The 18,637-nt window shown below is 40.7% G+C and overlaps 1 protein-coding gene across 2 annotated transcripts in view; it reads left to right on the plus strand.

The window, feature by feature from the left end:
- The first annotated feature begins 5,257 nt into the window (after positions 1 to 5,257).
- Positions 5,258 to 18,637, plus strand: part of LOC307132212 (nuclear factor 7, brain-like) — a 222,040-nt gene continuing 208,660 nt past the window's right edge. For both annotated transcript variants that reach the window (XM_079826383.1, XM_079826384.1), the window contains exons 1-5: positions 5,258 to 5,886; positions 7,318 to 7,413; positions 7,635 to 7,865; positions 7,943 to 7,965; positions 8,047 to 8,165. In XM_079826383.1, coding sequence (XP_079682509.1) covers positions 5,491 to 5,886; positions 7,318 to 7,413; positions 7,635 to 7,865; positions 7,943 to 7,965; positions 8,047 to 8,165 — 865 coding nt within the window. In that variant the 5' untranslated portion in view covers positions 5,258 to 5,490. The remainder of the gene's footprint in view (positions 5,887 to 7,317; positions 7,414 to 7,634; positions 7,866 to 7,942; positions 7,966 to 8,046; positions 8,166 to 18,637) is intronic.

An 18,637-nucleotide genomic window follows, 5' to 3' on the forward strand; every position in this document is an offset into this window, starting at 1 on the left:
ATGGGCACCCTGACTGGTCAGCGGCTGTGCCGCCCCATACTCCTCAAACTGAGATGCTCTGTGTATTTTGAGCCCTTTCTATCAGAACCAGCATTAACTTCTTGAGCAGTTTGAGCTCCAGTAGCTCGTCTGTTTGATCGTGCGATCGGGGGTGAGCAGGGACGATGTATTCTTTGTTGACCACAAGACTTTATCCAATCATGAAATATCAGTCTGTGCAATAAAGAAAAGCCATTAAAAGAACTTTTTGCCTCACCAATATACAACCCCAAATCAGAAAAAGTTAGGACAGTATGGAAAACGCAAATAAAAAAAAGAAGTGATTTCTAAATTTACTTTGACTTGTATTTCATCGCAGACAATATGAACACAAAATATTTCATGTTTTATCTGGTCAACTTCATGTCATTTGTAAATATGCATCCTTTCCTGTCATTCAGACCTGCAACACATTTCAAAAAAAGTTGGGACGAGCAATTTAGGGCTAGTAATGAGGTAAAATGGTTAAATAATGATGTGATTTGAAACAGGTGATGTCAACAGGTGATTGTAATTATGATTTGGTTCAAAAGCAGCATCCAAGAAAGGTCTAATCCTTTAGGAGCAAAGATGGGCCGAGGATCGCCAGTTTGCCAACAAATACATGAGAAAATTATTGAAATGTTTAAAAACAATGTTCCTCAAAGAAAGATAGGAAGAGATTTGGATATTTCACATTCAACAGTGCATAACATAATTAAAAGATTCAAGGAATCTGGAGGAATTTCAGTGCGTAAAGGACAAGGGCGCAAGCCTAAGCTGAACAACCGTGATCTCCGATCCCTCAGGCGGCACTGCATCAAGAATCGTCATTCATCTAGAAGCCATATCACCACATGGGCTCAGGACTACTTTGGCAAACCTTTGTCAAGTACCACAATACGTAGTTACATCCACAAATGCCAGTTAAAACTGTACTGGGCCAAAAGGAAGCCCTATGTTAACAGTGTCCAGAAGCGCCGTCGACTTCTCTGGGCTCGAGGCATCTGGGATGGACCATCACACAGTGGAAACGTGTACTGTGGTCAGATGAATCAGTATTTCAGGTATTTTTTGGGAGGAATGGACGCCGTGTGCTCCGGACCGAAGAAGAAAAGGATCATCCAGACTGTTACCAGCAACAAGTCCAGAAGCCAGGGTCTGTCATGGTATGGGGTTGTGTCAGTGCCCTTGGCAAAGGTAACTTGCACTTCTGTGAAGGCTCCATTAATGCTGAAAAGTACATAGAGATTTTGGAGCATAATATGCTGCCTTCAAGAAGACATCTTTTCCAGGGACGTCCATGCATATTTCAACAAGACAATGCAAAACCACATTTTGCACACATTACAAAGTCCTGGCTGCGGAGGAAGAGGGTACGGGTACTTGACTGGCCTGCCTCAGTCCCGACCTGTCTCCAATAGAGAATATGTGGCGCATTTTGAAGTGCAAAATGCGACAACGAAGACCCCGTACTGTTGCCCACCTTAAGACTTGTTTGCAGGAAGAATGGGACAAAATTACACCTGAAACACTTCATCACTTGGCGTCTTCAGTCCCTAAACGTCTTTTAAGTGTTGTGAAAAGGAATGACAACATTACAAAGTGGTAAATGCTTTTTAATTAATAGTCCAGTGTTTGCAGGGAAAATAGAACTGTTTACAGCATTTTCAAAACGGGTTCCATAAATCAATGGTTCTTGAAGTAACCAAAACAAACTTGAGTTTTGTCTGATATTAACATTAAACAAGTTCCAGACTTTAAAAACGTTCTGGTAAAAAATTGATGCCTTCAATGTATTCATCTTTGGGGGATCCATCTAAAAAAGAGACTTATCAGGACCTAATCCACACAACTCCTGGTCCAAGCTCTTGTTCTCTCCAGACTGGACTACTGTAATGCTCTTCTAGCGGGCCTTCCGGCATGCACTATCAAACCCTTGCAACTGATCCAGAACGCAGCGGCGAGGGTGATCTTTAACGAGCCGAAGAGAGCGCACGTCACGCCTCTCTTCATCAGTCTCCACTGGCTGCCAATAGCTGCTCGCATCAAATTCAAGTCACTGGTGCTCGCCTTCAAAGCAACCACTGGCTCTGCACCAATATACCTAAACTCGCTTGTTCAGACTTACACACCCTCCAGGAGCTTACGGTCTGCCAGTGAACGACGCCTTTTAGTGCCATACCAAAGAGGCATGAAATCACTCTCACGGACCTTTTCCTGGACTGCCCCCACCTGGTGGAATGACCTGCCTATCTCAATTCGAGCCGCCGAGTCTGTAGCCATTTTCAAAAAACGGCTAAAGACACGTCTTTTCCAGCAGCACCTAACCAATCAAGAATAGCACTTAACATTCCATTCGATTCATTTTCTGTCTGTCTAATTTATTTAAAAAAAAAATAAATAAATAAAAAAAAAATTGTCGTGTATTCTGTGTTAGATTAACTGAGACTTGTTACAGCACTTGCATACTGTAGCCCTTGACCGTTCTAGTTGCTTCTATTGCTCTCATTTGTAAGTCGCTTTGGATAAAAGCGTCTGCTAAATGACTAAATGTAAATGTAAATGTAATCCTCCCAAGCTCCTCAAAATCTCACAAGCAACAACCCTCCAACTTGAATTGGATGATCCATATAAAAGTCTGTGTACAAAACGCATTCGAAAAGCTGCACATCTACTTTGCACATGTATAAGACCCTGTCCTCCTTCATCCTTAGATTAAAAAAAGTACACTTTGGGATACCCAGTGTAAAAAATCCCCCAAAAAAATCAATTAAAACCTTATGAATATCAGAGAGTAAACACAGAGGAGGGTCAACACATGCCAAACGATGCCACAAAGTAGACGCTACAAGGTTGTTAATAATTAAAGTGCGTCCGCTGTATGACATCTTTGGAATCAGCCACTTCCATTTACTTAATCTGCCTTTAACTTTTTCAAAGGCATCATCCCAGTTCTTTTTAACAGTAGAATCATCTCCCAGAAAAACACCCAGATATTTAAAACCTTCCGTAGACCAGCTTAATTCGTTTGGGAGCTTTGGTGCGCCCTGTAACCAATGTCCGACCAAAATCGCTTCACTTTTGGCCTAATTTACCTTAGCTGAAGATATTTCTTTAAAATCATTTAAAATATTTACCACTGTATCAATGTCCGTTTGGTCACTAATTAAAACCACTACATCATCAGCATAAGCGGATAGTGAAACAGTTTTACCAGAAAAAGGTAAACTTAAACCTTTTATGTTATCTCTAACCTTGCATAAAAGAGGTTCTATTGCAATCAAGTATAACATACCAGACAGAGGACAACCCTGTCTTACACCTCTTTCCACTTTAAAAGGAGCACATAAGCCACCGTTAACCTTAAGAATACTTTCAATATCATTATATAAAACCTTAACTTTTCCCACAAAATCTTTAGTAAAACCAAAAGCCTCAAGAGTATTTAAAAGATATTGATGTTCAACCCTATCGAAGGCCTTCTCCTGATCTAAAGAGATTAGGCCAACATCAAACTCTTTCATTTTTGTCAAGTCAAAAATATCGTGGATAAACGATATATTATCAAAAATAGACCTCTCCGGGATACAATATGTTTGGTCAGAGTGAATCACCTGCTCTAAAACCCCTGCAAGTCTATTAGCAAGGGCTTTAGAAAGTATCTTATAATCACTACACAACACTGACACTGGTCTCCAACATTTAATTTTTGTAAGGTCTCCTTTTTTGGTAGAAGGGTAAGGACAGCTCAAAGGCAAATGACCATTTGTAAAACTGTCATTTAAGACCTCAAGCAAGTTGATAGTGCACAATCCCATAGTGCACCTGGTGCCATGTGTTCTCCAGGTAAGCAACGCACACGCACCCGGCCATCCACGTGATGTTGAAGAACACGTGATCATCAGACCAGGCCACCTTCTTCCATTGCTCCGTGGTCCAGTTCTGATGCTCACAGGCCACTGTTGGTGCTTTGGGCAGGGTCAGGGGTCAGCATGGGCACCCTGACTGGTCAGCGGCTGTGCCGCCCCATATACAACAAACTGAGATGCTCTGTGTATTCTGACACCTTTCTATCAGAACCAGCATTAACTTCTTGAGCAGTTTGAGCTCCAGTAGCTCGTCTGTTTCATCGGACCACACGGGCCAGCCTTCGCTCCCCACGGGCATCAATGAAACTTGGCCGCCCACGACCCTGTGGCCGGTTCTCCACTGGTCCTTCATGACCCTGTGGCCGGTTCTCCACTGGTCCTCCATGACCCTGTGGCCGGTTCTCCACTGGTCCTTCATGACCCTGTGGCCGGTTCTCCACCGGTCCTCCATGACCCTGTGCCCAGTTCTCCACTAGTCCTTCATGACCCTGTGGCCGGTTCTCCACTGGTCCTTCATGACCTTGTGGCCGGTTCTCCACTGGTCCTTCATGACCCTGTGGCCGGTTCTCCACTGGTCCTTCATGACCCTGTGGCCGGTTCTCCACTGGTCCTTCATGACCCTGTGGCCGGTTCTCCACTGGTCCTCCATGACCCTGTGGCCGGTTCTCCACTGGTCCTTCATGACCTTGTGGCCGGTTCTCCACTGGTCCTCCATGACCCTGTGGCCGGTTCTCCACTGGTCCTTCATGACCCTGTGGCCGATTCTCCACTGGTCCTCCATGACCCTGTGGCCGGTTCTCCACAGGTCCTTCCTTGGAGCACTTTTGATAGAGACTGACCACTGCAGACCGGGAACACCCCACAAGAGCTACAGTTTTGGAGATGCTCTGACCCAGTCGTCTAGCCGTCACAATCTGTAATGTGAATATTAGTGAACTGTTCACTGATTGAGAGGGAGAGGGAGTGAGCAGGGACGATGCATTCTTTGTTTACCACAAAACTTTATCCCATCATGAAATATCAGTCTGTGCAATAAAGAAAAGCCATCAAAATAATGATTTTTTAATAATAATTTTTGCCTCAGCAATATATTATATTCTGTGTCACAAATGCATATCATCTCTGTCTTAGTCTCTCAGCGGCTTTTAGCAAGAGTAGCCACTATAAGGGTTTTGAGGTCATTTATTTGTTAATATTTTTGTTTTATCATTGTTCTTTTGTGTTTTATCCAATGATTTATAACATTATATTTTAATGTTTCAATGCAAGTTCACTTTGAATACAAGCTGAGGAAATCTTGTTCCTGTTTGTCCTGTTTGAACACACCCACAGGTGATCATGAACTCCTCCCTCTCACAACACTTACCAGGAAGAGACTGACTTGTTATTGCTCCTTTCTGTCATACCGACTCTCTCTCTCAACAGCAATAAAGAATCAGCGATCAGTGGAGAATGAATAGAAACTCTTTACAGAAGGAGTTTGTGAAGTTTGTTTCTGAACAGACAGCAGATCTTTGGGATTCTCATTGTGATTCATGTTTGAAGCCGTCGTTCAGGAAGGGAAAATAAAGTTCAGATTGCTGGAGCTCAAACAGTGAGAATGGATTCACTGTCTGTAGAAGAGCTTTCTTGTCCCGTGTGCTGTGAAATCTTCAAGGCTCCTGTTGTTTTATCCTGTAGTCACAGTTTCTGTAAAGAGTGTCTTCAACAGTTCTGGAGAACCAAGAGAACTCAGGAGTGTCCCGTCTGCAGGGGAAGATCCTCAAATCAAAATCCTCCAACTAATCTGGCGTTAAAGAACTTGTGTGAGTCGTTCCTGAAGGCGAGAAATGAGAGGCGTTCATCAGGATCTGAGGAGATCTGCAGTTTACACAGTGAGAAACTCAAACTCTTCTGTCTGGAGGACAAACAGCCGGTGTGTGTAGTGTGCTTTACTTCACAACAACATGACAATCATAAATTCAGACCCATCAGTGAAGTGGTTTCATCATATAAGGTAAGACAAATGTCAATTGTTTCTCATGGAAAGAACAATAAATAGTCATAAACACAGATTTCACATTCATGCACTCAGTATTTCTCATTTTACTCATCTTCAGGAACATTTACTGTGCTGTGAAAAACTATTTGCCCCTCCTCAATTCTTCTGTTTCTGTGTCTCATACTAAATAGTAGATGTTCAAACAAAAATCAACCCGTGGTGTTGCTGGGTGAGGTCGCTGGTTCGTCCTGTGGTGGAAGTGCATGAGGAGGTCTCGAAACCGTGGAAGTTCCCGTTAACTTTCCGCGATCGCGCCTCCTCCGCCTTCACTTTTCTCGATGGCGCCGCGGTCAAAGGGTACACTGGCGTCCCCCCAGTGTAACATTCTGTAACGATGCAGTTATGCTCTCAGAGCGCTTCCACCTAGTGTGGTGACCCAAAGCACCTGCCCAAGGCCTGTAGGTTTTTGTCTACTCCGGTGGCGAAGAGCTACAGAGCTGCGGGCCAGGCTGTGTCCGCCCTGCATGCTATGGCCATCTTGCAGGTCCACCAGGCCAGGGTGCTCAGAAGCATGCCGTGCTGACCCTGCATTAATGCAGAAGTTGCATTCAGCAACCGACCTCACCCTACAGGTGTTGAAGGTTACTGCACGCTCTCTCGGTCAGGTGATGTCCACTTGTGTGGTCCAGGAACGCCATTCATGGCTCAACCTGGCAGACCATGTTCCTCAACTCCTCTGTCTCTCAGGCTGGGCTCTTTGGCAGGGTGGTCGAGGACTTCAGCCCAAAAGTTCTCGGCCGCACAAAAGCAGACTGAGGCCATCAAACATTCTGCCCCGGCGGCCAGCTGCTGCCTCCACCCAGCCACCCTCTCAGATGCCTCAGCCTGCTCCCCATTGAGGGCTCCCTAGACAGGACCTCATTCCTATGGCATGTCAATTGCCTAGAGTTGCTGGCCGTACGTCTAGCCCTGCATCGTTTCCAAACAGTGCAGAAGGACAAGCACATACTGGTCCGTTCAGACAAAACGGCGACAGTAGTGACCCAAGGCATTGTTTTGTCTTTGGCTCGTTTTGTAGAACTCGAAGGTGATTGGCTTCTAAAAGAAACCCCCATTCCATCAGTAACTAACGTAAAGTCTCCGTTCCCTCCTTCAGGGAACGAGGGTTAGATACGTAACCGAGACTGACTGGAGATCAGTCTTTCACAGTGCTCTGCTGGATCTGACCCACTTCTCTTTGCAGAACTGCTTTAGTTCAGTCACATTGGAGGGTTTTCAAGCATGAACTGCCTGTTTAAGGTCCTGCCACATCATCTCAATCGGGTTCAAGTCAGGACCCCAGAACTTGAGTTGAGCTTTTCTGAGGCGTTCAGAGGTGGATTTACTCTGTGCTTTGAATCATTTTCTTGATGCTTGAGCTTCAGCTGTATTTCTGTTCAATTCTAGGAGGAGCTCAATACAGCACTGAAGTCCTTACAGGAGAAACTTCAACACAATGAAAACATTAAAGTAGAGTTTGAGAAAACAGCTCAACACATCAAGGTGAGGAAACAGAGTCAAGACTTATTTTCATCACAGCTGTAGGATCTCTATATACAGTTATGATTTGATATATTTCAGCTGATTATTTCTGTAAATGACGAGCAGCGTCTGCTTCTGGAGCCGTTATATGTCGGGTATGGGAGTTTCTCTCTGATATGAATGATGTGAAGTGTTGATGTGTGTGGATGGAGATGATTGACGTGAATGTGATGTGATTTCAGGCTCAAGCTGAGCACACAGTGTGTCAGATTAAACAGCAGTTTGAGAAGCTTCATCAGTTTCTCAGAGATGAAGAAGAAGCTACAATCACTGCACTGAGGGAGGAAGAGGAGCAGAAGAAGCAGATGATGAAGGAGAAGCTGGAGGAGATGAACACACACATCTCAGCTCTTTCACACACAATCAAAGACATGGAGGAGATGATGAGAGCCAGTGACGTCTGCTTTCTGAAGGTCTGATTTCAGATCATTGGTTGATCATTGGTTCATTGATTGAGTTCTTGATGATAAATGGTGTGTTTGTTCTGCAGGAGTTTCCAGTCTCAAAGGAAAGGTGAGTGATCTGCTCCTGTCTCTGGTCTCTCTGGTTCTGATCCAAAGCCACTGCAGTTCTGACTCCTGAATGTTCTTCCAGAGTCCAGAGCTCACAGCCGGATCCACAGATGGCTTCTGGAGCTTTGATTCATGTGCCACGGTACTTGGGCAACCTGCCGTTCAGAGTCTGGAAGAAGATGCAGGACATCGTCCACAACAGTGAGTCTGACTGATAGAGAGAGACAGAGAGAGTGAGAGAGAGAGAGAGAGAGATTTTTTTTTTTTTTTTGAGATTTAAAATCTCTTTATTTTTCAAAACAGAGTTCTCTACAACACAAGGAAATCAATTCCCAAAGTGAAAAAACAAAAACAAAGCATGATTCAAGTCAGAGCGCTCCCAAAACACAAGACATTCTCCACAACAGAACATAAAACATTTTTAAGACACCAAATGTTTATGAACCCCTCTACATTATTTGTAGTACTGTAAAAAACAAAATCAACTTTCAATCTAGCTTTCACCATTCTAACAAAAACAGTGTTTGCGTCAAAGTCTACAGATTCTTCGATCTTATTCCTTCTACTAATGTAGATAGCCATTTTTGCTTGACCAAGTACAAAGTTAAACAATTGACATTTCGCTCTCCTTTTCTGACTGTAACTAAAACCAAAAATAAATAGATGCTTAGAAAATTTCTCTCCGAACATCATGAACATTTCTTGCAACAACTGAAAAAAAGAGCACAGTCTGCTACACTCCAAAAAGCAGTGGTAAATTGTTTCCCTCTGCAAGCAAAAAGGGCACTCCTCACTTACATTAGGATTAATGATGGATATGAAAGCATTGACAGCCACACTACCGTGTAGGATTCTCCATTGTAGGTCCCCTACCCTCTTGGTCAACGGTGGTTTGTAAATCGCTCTCCATACTGGTCTGACCTCATTGTCAAGCCCCAGATGAGCTCTCCAAGGAGTGTCAGCTCGACCACTTAGTTTGCCTTTATTTAACAGTTTTACAAGCATTTCATACATCGTTTTACCTCTCATGTCATCAAATTCATTTGTGAGAGTCTCTCTGGACTCTAACAGTTGACCAGTACAGTCTTTAAAATCAGGAAATAGAGTCAATGCTGGAAAAGAATCATCAACAACTGGTTGACATTGTCCATTACAGTAGTCTTTTAGCAAGGATAATTCAGTCTTTGTCAGTTCACACTTCCAAGTGCTGAGCATTTTATGTATGATCCTGATCGATCTAACTCCAACGTGAGAGGCTAGACCTGCAGTGTCGATCAAATTAGGTCCACACAGATCAACCACATGTCCCAGTGTAACAATCCCACTATCTGGTTTAGAGGAAAGAATATAGATTATTACATATAGAAATTGCAAAGTGTGCTAAATGAAATTGAAAAGTGGTCAGGGGAAAATGGTTTTAAGTTTTCAGTGGAAAAGACAAAAATAATACTTTTTACTAAAATGAGGAGGAATGTGGATGTTAAGTTAAAATTATACAAAAAAGAATTAGAGCGTGTAAGTATAGTAAGATTTCTAGGAGTTTGGTTTGATAGTAGATTAACTTGGAGAGAGCATATTGGAAAAATGGTGGGAAGATGTAAGCGTGTAGTGAATGTAATGAGATGTATTTCAGGTCAGGAATGGGGAGCAGATAGATTGGCCTTAAAAACTATATATATATATCTATGATAAGATCTATAATTGATTATGGTTGTATTGTATATGGTTCTGTAAATAAATCTCATTTAATTAAATTAGAGAGAATTCAGTCTCAAGCACTAAGAAATTGCTGCGGAGCATTTCCAACTTCTCCAGTTTCGGCTCTTCAGGTAGAGATGGGTGAAATGCCTTTGCAGATAAGAAGACAGCAATTAATGGCATCTTATTGGGCAAATTTAAAAGGTCAGAGTGAGGAACACCCGACAAGGAAAGTAATGAGTCCTAGTTGGGAATATGAGAAGAGAGAGTGTAATAGTTTTGGATGGAGTGTGAGGAAATTGGTTAGAGATATGAGATTGGAGGAGGTTGGATATGCTCCAATAATTCCTTTATCTCGAGTACCATTATGGATCATGCCCCAACCAGAAGTAGATTTAAGTTTATTGGAAAAAAGGCAAAAGGAAGGTTCATATGAAACAGAAGTATATAATGTATGGGAGTATATTGGGTCAAGATATGGGGAATATATGCACATTTTTACAGATGCTTCAAAAGATTCAAAAACTGGTCATGTGGGTTCTGCATTCATTATTCCAAAGGTTAAAGTGTATACGAATAAAAGGATATCAGATTGTTTATCGGTATATACTGGAGAGATGTTTGCAATAATTATGGCAATAAGGTGGATTAGGGAAGTTAAAATATCCAAGGCAGTAATATGTTCAGTTTGTAGTTCAGCTCTAATAAGTTTGAAGGAGATGAAGTCAGAAACAAGACAGGATATGGTAATAGAGATAGTTCAAGAATTATATTCAATTAAACAAGCTAATTTAGAGGTACAGTTTTTGTGGGTTCCAGCTCACATTGGGTTGAGAGGTAATGAGGAGGCGGATGCATTAGCAAAAAAGGCAATAGAACGAGAAATAGTAGATATACCGATTTTATTTAGCAGGTCAGAAATTAAATCAATTATTAAAAAGAATATTCTTAAATTATGGCAGCAGTATTGGGACAATGAACTAAAAGGTAGATATATGCATCAAATACAGTCAACAGTGGGTAAGGGAAGAATATCAGGTAGGAGTAGGAATGAAGAGAATATGATTACAAGACTAAGATTGGGGCAGTACAATTGAATAGTACATTGCACTTAATAAGTAAGCATCCAACAGGTTTATGTGAGGTATGTGAAGTTAGTGAAACAGTTGAACATGTAATAATGCACTGTAGGAGATATAAGGTTGAAAGGAAAGAGTTGAAGGAGGAATTAAATAATATAGGAGTAAAGTTGACTATTCAAAATGTATAATAAATTTATTAGTAGATTATTTGGGAAGTACTGGGTTAAATAAGCGTATTTAGAATTTTTTTTTTTTCCTGTCATGGGGGCTGAGAGTGGACGGAGGAGCTGAACACGCAGCGCCGGATGAAATTCGATGATGTCTCTATGCGGGTACATAAGGGGAATTTATGTTGGTTATAGGAATATAGGAAGTGTCAATGGTCCATTTCTGACATAGGTGGCGGTAATGCACGTATTTGTTTGCGATCCGCCGTAAAACGAAGAAGAAGAAGAAGAAGAAGAAGAAGAAGAAGAAACAGGAGGAAGTTGATTCTCTACCTTCATGGAGATACTTACCTCATGGTCTTTACCCTGTTTGAGGAACTTTATAGTTCAAAGCTCATCTAGGGTTAGGGTCTGGGCATATATGGAGTAATTGGTGGATTATACAACTGAGAAGATGGAACTAAGAGAATGGACTTCCATCTACTGTTTGACTGTAACACAGCTATATTTAAGACATTGAGGCCTACTCTTCCTGTTGGATTTGGCTGGGGAACCAGTACTGTTTTCTCAATTTATCCTTCAACTGAACAAAGACTGGGACAAACGTATGGTACTAACTGATCCTAAGGAAAGGCTGTGATGCGTGGTGTAAGAGCCATTATGCTTTATTTATATGTCTGTTGTAGTTCCACTGTTAGACACCGGGTGGAGTGTGGGTTTAATGGATATAGGTAGCCAGAGAGGAAGTGAGGTCAGGTGTAATGAGGGAAGCAAACAATTTTTGACCGTGTCAGGAGTGGGTATGAGGAGTACTATGTGTTTGAGCATCGTAACTGTGACAAATAAAGGTGATAATTGCAGTACTGGACTGAAAGCGTCATGTTTTGGATCCCACGCATCAGATAACCCTACAACACCTCTAGCCTAAGTGACAAGATGGTCCTTTGTCGCTTCACACGGTGCTGGACTGTTTGTTATTCCCTGTTTCTAACTGGTTGACCAACAAGTATTGGTATCATGATAACTCTGTGTGTGCTATGTAGTTATGCTTAATACATTTGACTCATGAGCAAGTTTGGTCTGTTTGTTCCCTCATTACATGTAATACCTAAACTAGGGTTAAAGGGATAGGTGTTACAACATGAGGATCCACACCGGAGAGAAGCCGTTCAAGTGTGATCAGTGTGAAAAAACATTTCTTTGTCCATCAAACCTTAAAAAACACCTGACAGTTCATGCGAAGGAGAAGCCACATTCATGTTCTGTGTGTGGAAAGAGTTTTTCACTGCTGCAAAGTTTACACACACATCAGAAAATACACATTGGTGTGAGAGAGTACATGTGCTTTGAGTATGAGAAGACTTTTATTTCAGAAACCATTTAAAACTACACCAGAGGATCCACACTGGAGAAAAAACTTACAAGTGTTCACACTGTGACAAGAGATTCAGTCAGTCATCATATCTGAAAACACATGAGAGGATCCACACTGGAGAAAAAACTTACAAGTGTTCACACTGTGACAAGAGATTCAGTCAGTCATCATATCTGAAAACACATGAGAGGATCCACACTGGAGAGAAACCTTACAAGTGTTCACACTGTGACAAGAGATTCAGTGTGTGAGAAAGTCTGAAAACACACGAGAGGATCCACACTGGAGAGAAACCTTACAAGTGTTCACACTGTGACAAGAGATTCAGTCAGTCATCATATCTGAAAACACATGAGAGGATCCACACTGGAGAAAAACCTTACAAGTGTTCGCACTGTGACAAGAGATTCAGTCAGTCATCATATCTGAAAACAGATGAGAGGATCCACACTGGAGAGAAACCTTACAAGTGTTCACACTGTGACAAGAGATTCAGTGTGTCAGAAAGTCTGAAAACACACGAGAGGATCCACACTGGAGAGAAACCTTACAAGTGTTCACACTGTGACAAGAGATTCAGTGTGTCAGAAAGTCTGAAAACACATGAGAGGATCCACACTGGAGAGAAACCTTACAAGTGTTCACACTGTGACAAGAGATTCAGTGTGTCATCACATCTTGAAAATGAAGTTTTTATTGGTTTTCTTTCTTCATAAAACATACCAGTACAAAATTAATTAATAACTAAATACATGGTATACACAACAAAATAAGCAAAAGTAATTATAATGAATAATAATAATTATAGAAATGACACTTAGAAGCACAACAGGGTAAGCAAGTCACTTCAAAGGGTGACTGATGCTAGATCCATGCCTGAAGTAACAGTCTAAATAAAGTTCTCCCACATGTCAACATCCATGTGATTTCCATTCATTTTAGCTAACATTTTTTCATATGATACATTCTCTATCATAGATTCAATCCACATTTTAAGTGAAGGACATTGGATATCTTTCCAAAATCTGAGTATCAATCATACTGCCGTGATCACACCCACAGTAATAAGGGAAAATTCGTTATTTTTAATCTGAGGAATCTCAGATTTATCTCCTAAAAGACAAATCCTTGATGAAAGTGGGAGGTCAAATCCCAAACATCTTCCAAGATATTTCAACACAATTTCCCAAAAAGGTTGGATCTTTGAACAGTGCCAGAGAGCATGAATGTATGTGCCAGTTTCTTGTTTAAATTTCCAGCATTTATTATCAATCAGACAACCCATTCTAAAAAGTTGCATTGGTGTATAATAATACCTATGTAATACCTTATACTGGATAAATTTACCTCTTGCTTCCTTTACGTACCTTCCACTGTAGGACAAAATTCTGTTCCAAGTATCCTTATCTATGTCACTATTAATGTCTCTTTGCCAGTGTCAAGTTTTGACAGTTCTTATCGCCAATCCTTAAACTGAGTTGATAAAATTTAGATGATTTTTGAAGGGGTCTTGGTAGTTCAAAAAATGTTTCTAAAACATTCTTTTCTTGTCCCATTGAAACCTTTGCCACCAAACAGATTCTAATCTGTAAATATTTCCAGAAGTGATCCCGGCCTTTTAAATTAAATTTGTCTTTTAAATTAGTATAGGATAGGAGCTTATCATCATTAAATAAATCCTTTAGAGTACGTATTCCGCTTCTAAACCATTGTCCCCAAAACAGGGTTTTCCCCCCTACCTTAACATAAGGATTATTCCACACTGATGAGTAATGCTGACACGTGAGAAATCGTACATTTTCTGTGGATGATTGTCCAAACCTCTTTAGAATTAAGCAATATTGGATTGGACATATTATGCTGTAAATTCCCCTGTGGGTTTTGTGAAAAAGCCTCTATTGGCCGAAAAGGGTACGTAAGTTGTCGTTCTATTAATACCCAATCTGAATCTAAATCATTTCCCTCCCAGTGTCTAGTGAGCTTAGACATTTCAAATACTATTTTATAGAGCTCTACATTCGGTAATGCTAAACCCCCCCTATCTCTAGGCAAACATAATTTATTAACACCAATCCTGGGTCTTTTACCTTCCCACAAAAAATTCTTAATCATAGCATTATATCGCTTGTATATCTGGTGAGGCATAGTAACAGGGACCATTCCGGCTATATAATTAAACTGTGGCGCTATTGACATCTTTATTATATTAATCTTGCCCCACAAAGTTAACATAATTTTCTTCCAACTCTCTAATTTTGTTTGTATTTTCTGCAACAAAGGTATCATATTCAAATTCAATATATTCTCTAAATTAGGGCTTAGGTGGATACCTAAATATCTAATCCCTTTACTCATCCATTTAAACTTAAATGCGCTGACTGAGGAAGAATAACACAATGCAGATACTGGCATAGTCTCTGACTTATGCCAGTTGATTTTATATCCTGAAAATTTAGAATAAGATTCAATCATATTAAGGAGTACTGGTAAGGAACATGCAGGGTCTTTAACTACTAGCAATATGTCATCTGCATATAACAATAATTTATGCTCTCTTTCCCCTGCAAATACACCTTTAATTCTTGATTCCTCTCTAATCATTGAAGCAAGCGGTTCCAAAACTAATGTAAACAGTAGTGGACTAAGAGGGCAGCCTTGATGGGTAGACCTAGATAAATTAAAAAAGGGTGACATTATACCATTAGTTATTACAGCTGCTTTAGGATTGGAGTAAAGAATTTTAACCCACTTCACAAAACCTAAACCAAAGCCATATTTTTCTAAAGCCGCGAAAAGAAACCCCCACTCCACCCTATCGAAAGCCTTTTCCGCATCAAGTGATATTGCAGCAATGGGATCTGGATTAGAATGATTCATCCACATGAGATGTAATAGCCTTCTCATATTGTCAGACGAAGATCTATTTTTAATAAAACCCACCTGATCTTTGTGTATAATTTTAGGTAAAATGCTTTCTATTCGTGAGGCTAATAATTTTGTTAACACTTTACAGTCTACATTTAATAAACTTATGGGACGGTAATTAGCAGGATCCATTGTATCTCTATCCGGTTTTGGTATGAGTGATATTAAGGCTTCATTAAAACTGTCAGGCAACATGTCATTCTCAAGTACCTCTGCATATACCTCAGTTAATATTGGGGTCAACTCATCGACAAACTTTTTATAATATTCTACTGGGAATCCGTCAGAGCCTGGTGATTTTCCAGGTTTCAAAGACATTATAATAGTTCTGACCTCCTCTTGTGTTATAGGTTGATCTATTGAAGCTCGTTCGTCAGGGGTTAAAGTGGGCGATGTAATGTTAGCTAGAAAGTCTCTCAACTCGTTCTGACTGTAAGTGGATTCTGATGTATACAGTTTAGAATGGTACTGGTTGAAAACCCTATTAATTTCTTTGTTGGAGGTGAGCACCTCATTGCCCTCGTTAATTGCAGGTATGACATGACATGCATCATGTTGCTTTATCTGTCTAGCAAGGAGTTTCCCAGCTTTTTCCCCACTCTCATAATACTTAGTCTTCAATCTAAATAATGCATTTTTCCCTTTTTTATTAAAGAATTCATGAAGATCAAATTTTTATTGTCAGAGCTGTTTAAATTTAAAATCTGTAAAACATTGCACCAATTCCATTTCTAGATCCCTAATTAGTTTTTCTAAAAGTTCTACTTTTCCTACACTTTCTTTTTTTTCTTACTTGCATAAGCAATACATTTTCCCCTGATAAATGCTTTATAGGCATCCCATACTGTTGCTAATCTCTGAGTTGACCCAATATTAAGTTCAAAGAACATCTTTATGTCATCCTGCAATGAATCTACAAAGACCTTATCCTCCAGCCAAAGGTATTTAGTCTCCACCTCCCCCGTTTCTTAAAATCTACATGAACTTCTAATTTTAATTCCACATGTGCATGATCTGTCAATCCTATTACTCCAATTATACAGTCAGCAACAGAGTCAATTAAAGTGTTGGAGATCAGAAAATAATCAATTCTTGAAAATGTCTTGTGACAATTTGAGAAGAATGTGTATTCCCGTTCTCGTGGATTGACCAGTCTCCAAATATCTGTTAATCCATTGTCATTTTTAAGAGTGTAAATAGCAGCCCTATCTCTAGGGATTGATCTGATGTTGTTTTGACTTCTGTCAAGGATGCCATCCACAGTTTGATTAAAGTCACCTCCAAGTATAACATGTCCCTCAAGGTTAGCTAATATTTTGTTTACCTCATGAAAGAATTCAGGCTCCTCCTTATTTGGTGCATATACATTACAAAAAACTACTTTAACATTGTTGAGCTTTGCTTCTATGCAGAGTATACAACCTTCCTTGTCCTTGTGTTGATTCACCAAAACAAAATGTATTTTCTTCATCACTAGTATGGCTACTCCACTCCTCTTGCTTGACACAGAATTATGAAACACTTGTCCGACCCAGTCACGTCTAAGTTTCAAAGCTTCCTTTTCATCTTTAAAATGTGTTTCTTGTAAAAAGGCAATGTCAGTTTTTCTGATCTTAAGATAAGAAAGTATTTTTTTTCTTTTAACAGGTGACCCACAGCCTTTTATATTCCAAGATATGATATTTATACATTGTTTATCCATCACACACTGTGTAAAACTGTGCACCTGTTGTGCTCCAATGCAACTTGCTTGTTAAGTTCCAAAAATAAATAAGAATTAACCCTATAACATATAAACTGGTATTATACCCACAGTCATTTCTAATAGAAAACCAATTATTTAACTTCCAACATTTTTGTGAACAACGAAACCTTGAAAAACATACAGAAAACAAAACAAATAAGGGAGAAAAAACTAAACTCAAAACACTGCCCTTAAGGGGCAGTGAGCCCACTTCTGGGTCACACATTTGGTCCGAGATGCTCGCAATCAGCGCGCCCTCGCTGACTCGGGAAGACAGAAAAGCTTTTCCCGACCCACCTTTCCAACAACGTATAATTCTTCGACTTACATTTTTTCAGTCACAGCAATTTACTTGTCGCCTCCTTGTAGTTGGATGTGCTCCTTTATATATCTTTCCGCTTCCATGTGATCAGTAAAACTCAACTTTTTTCCCTTCCAAGTAAACTTCAAAGTGGCTGGATGAACCAGGGAGTGACGAACCTCACGGTCCCAGAGTAACTTCTTCGTTGCGGAGAATTTTTTCCTCATCATTGCTCTCTCCCTCGACATGTCCTCGAAGATGGAAAGCCTGCATTCCTCCCATTCAAATCCCCTGCTCTTTTTCGCTGCTGCCAGGAGTTTCTCCCTCGCGGTATAACATAGAAATTTCACCAGCACGACCCGAGGACGTTGATCATCATTAGGCTTTGGCCCGAGGCTCCGATGACTCCGCTCGATCTCGAACTCCGGCCCCGTTAACCCGAGCCCCTCTGACAGGATCTTTAGGACATACTCGTTCATTTTGCAGCCTGCTTCTTTCCCCTCTTTAAGGCCGATTATTTTGACGTTATTCCGCCTGCTGCGATTTTCTAGATCCTCAGCTTTATTCCAGAGTTCGTCCACAAGTTTCGCTATCCTCTCAGTATCATCAGTCAGGCGATTCGTTGAATCTTCCACGTGCGAGATGCGATTCTCGGCTTCGTCGAGTCTGGCCTGTACGGAACTAATCGCCTCTTTAAGCTCAGTAGTAGTCGCTTTAATAGTTATCACATCACTTGCTACCCCCTGCAAAGTAGCATTCATTTGACTAATTTCAGCGAAAAGATCTTTCCAGTTAGGGGTTTGACTGCTTGACTCTAGTGACGGTGAATCGTTAGCTTCTGGGATCGTTGTTTTCAGACGAGTTTGCACCCCTCGAAATGGTTGCTTGGTCGATGTCATTTTGTTGTTTGTCGGATGCTTCATGTAAAAAGTAAGTTATCTATCGAAGTTTGATTAAATTTGCGAAATATATACTAACTAATGTAATTAATGGTGGGTCACAGAGCACTGCTCTAGCGTGCTGCCACTTCCCAGCTTGCCATCACGTGACTCCTGTGTCATCACATCTGAAAACACACGAGAGGATCCACACTGGAGAGAAACCTTACAAGTGTTCACACTGTGACAAGAGATTTAGTCAGTAATCATATCTGAAATCACACGAGAGGATCCACACTAGAGAGAAACCTTACAAGTGTTCACACTGTGACAAGAGATTCAGTCAGTCATCATATCTGAAAACACATGAGAGGATCCACACTGGAGAGAAACCTTACAAGTGTTCACACTGTGACAAGAGATTCAGTCAGTCATCATATCTGAAAACACATGAGAGGATCCACACTGGAGAGAAACCTTACAAGTGTTCACACTGTGACAAG

This window comes from Gobio gobio (genome assembly GCF_949357685.1).
Source record: "Gobio gobio genome assembly, chromosome: 1".
Taxonomy (NCBI): Eukaryota; Metazoa; Chordata; class Actinopteri; order Cypriniformes; family Gobionidae; genus Gobio; species Gobio gobio.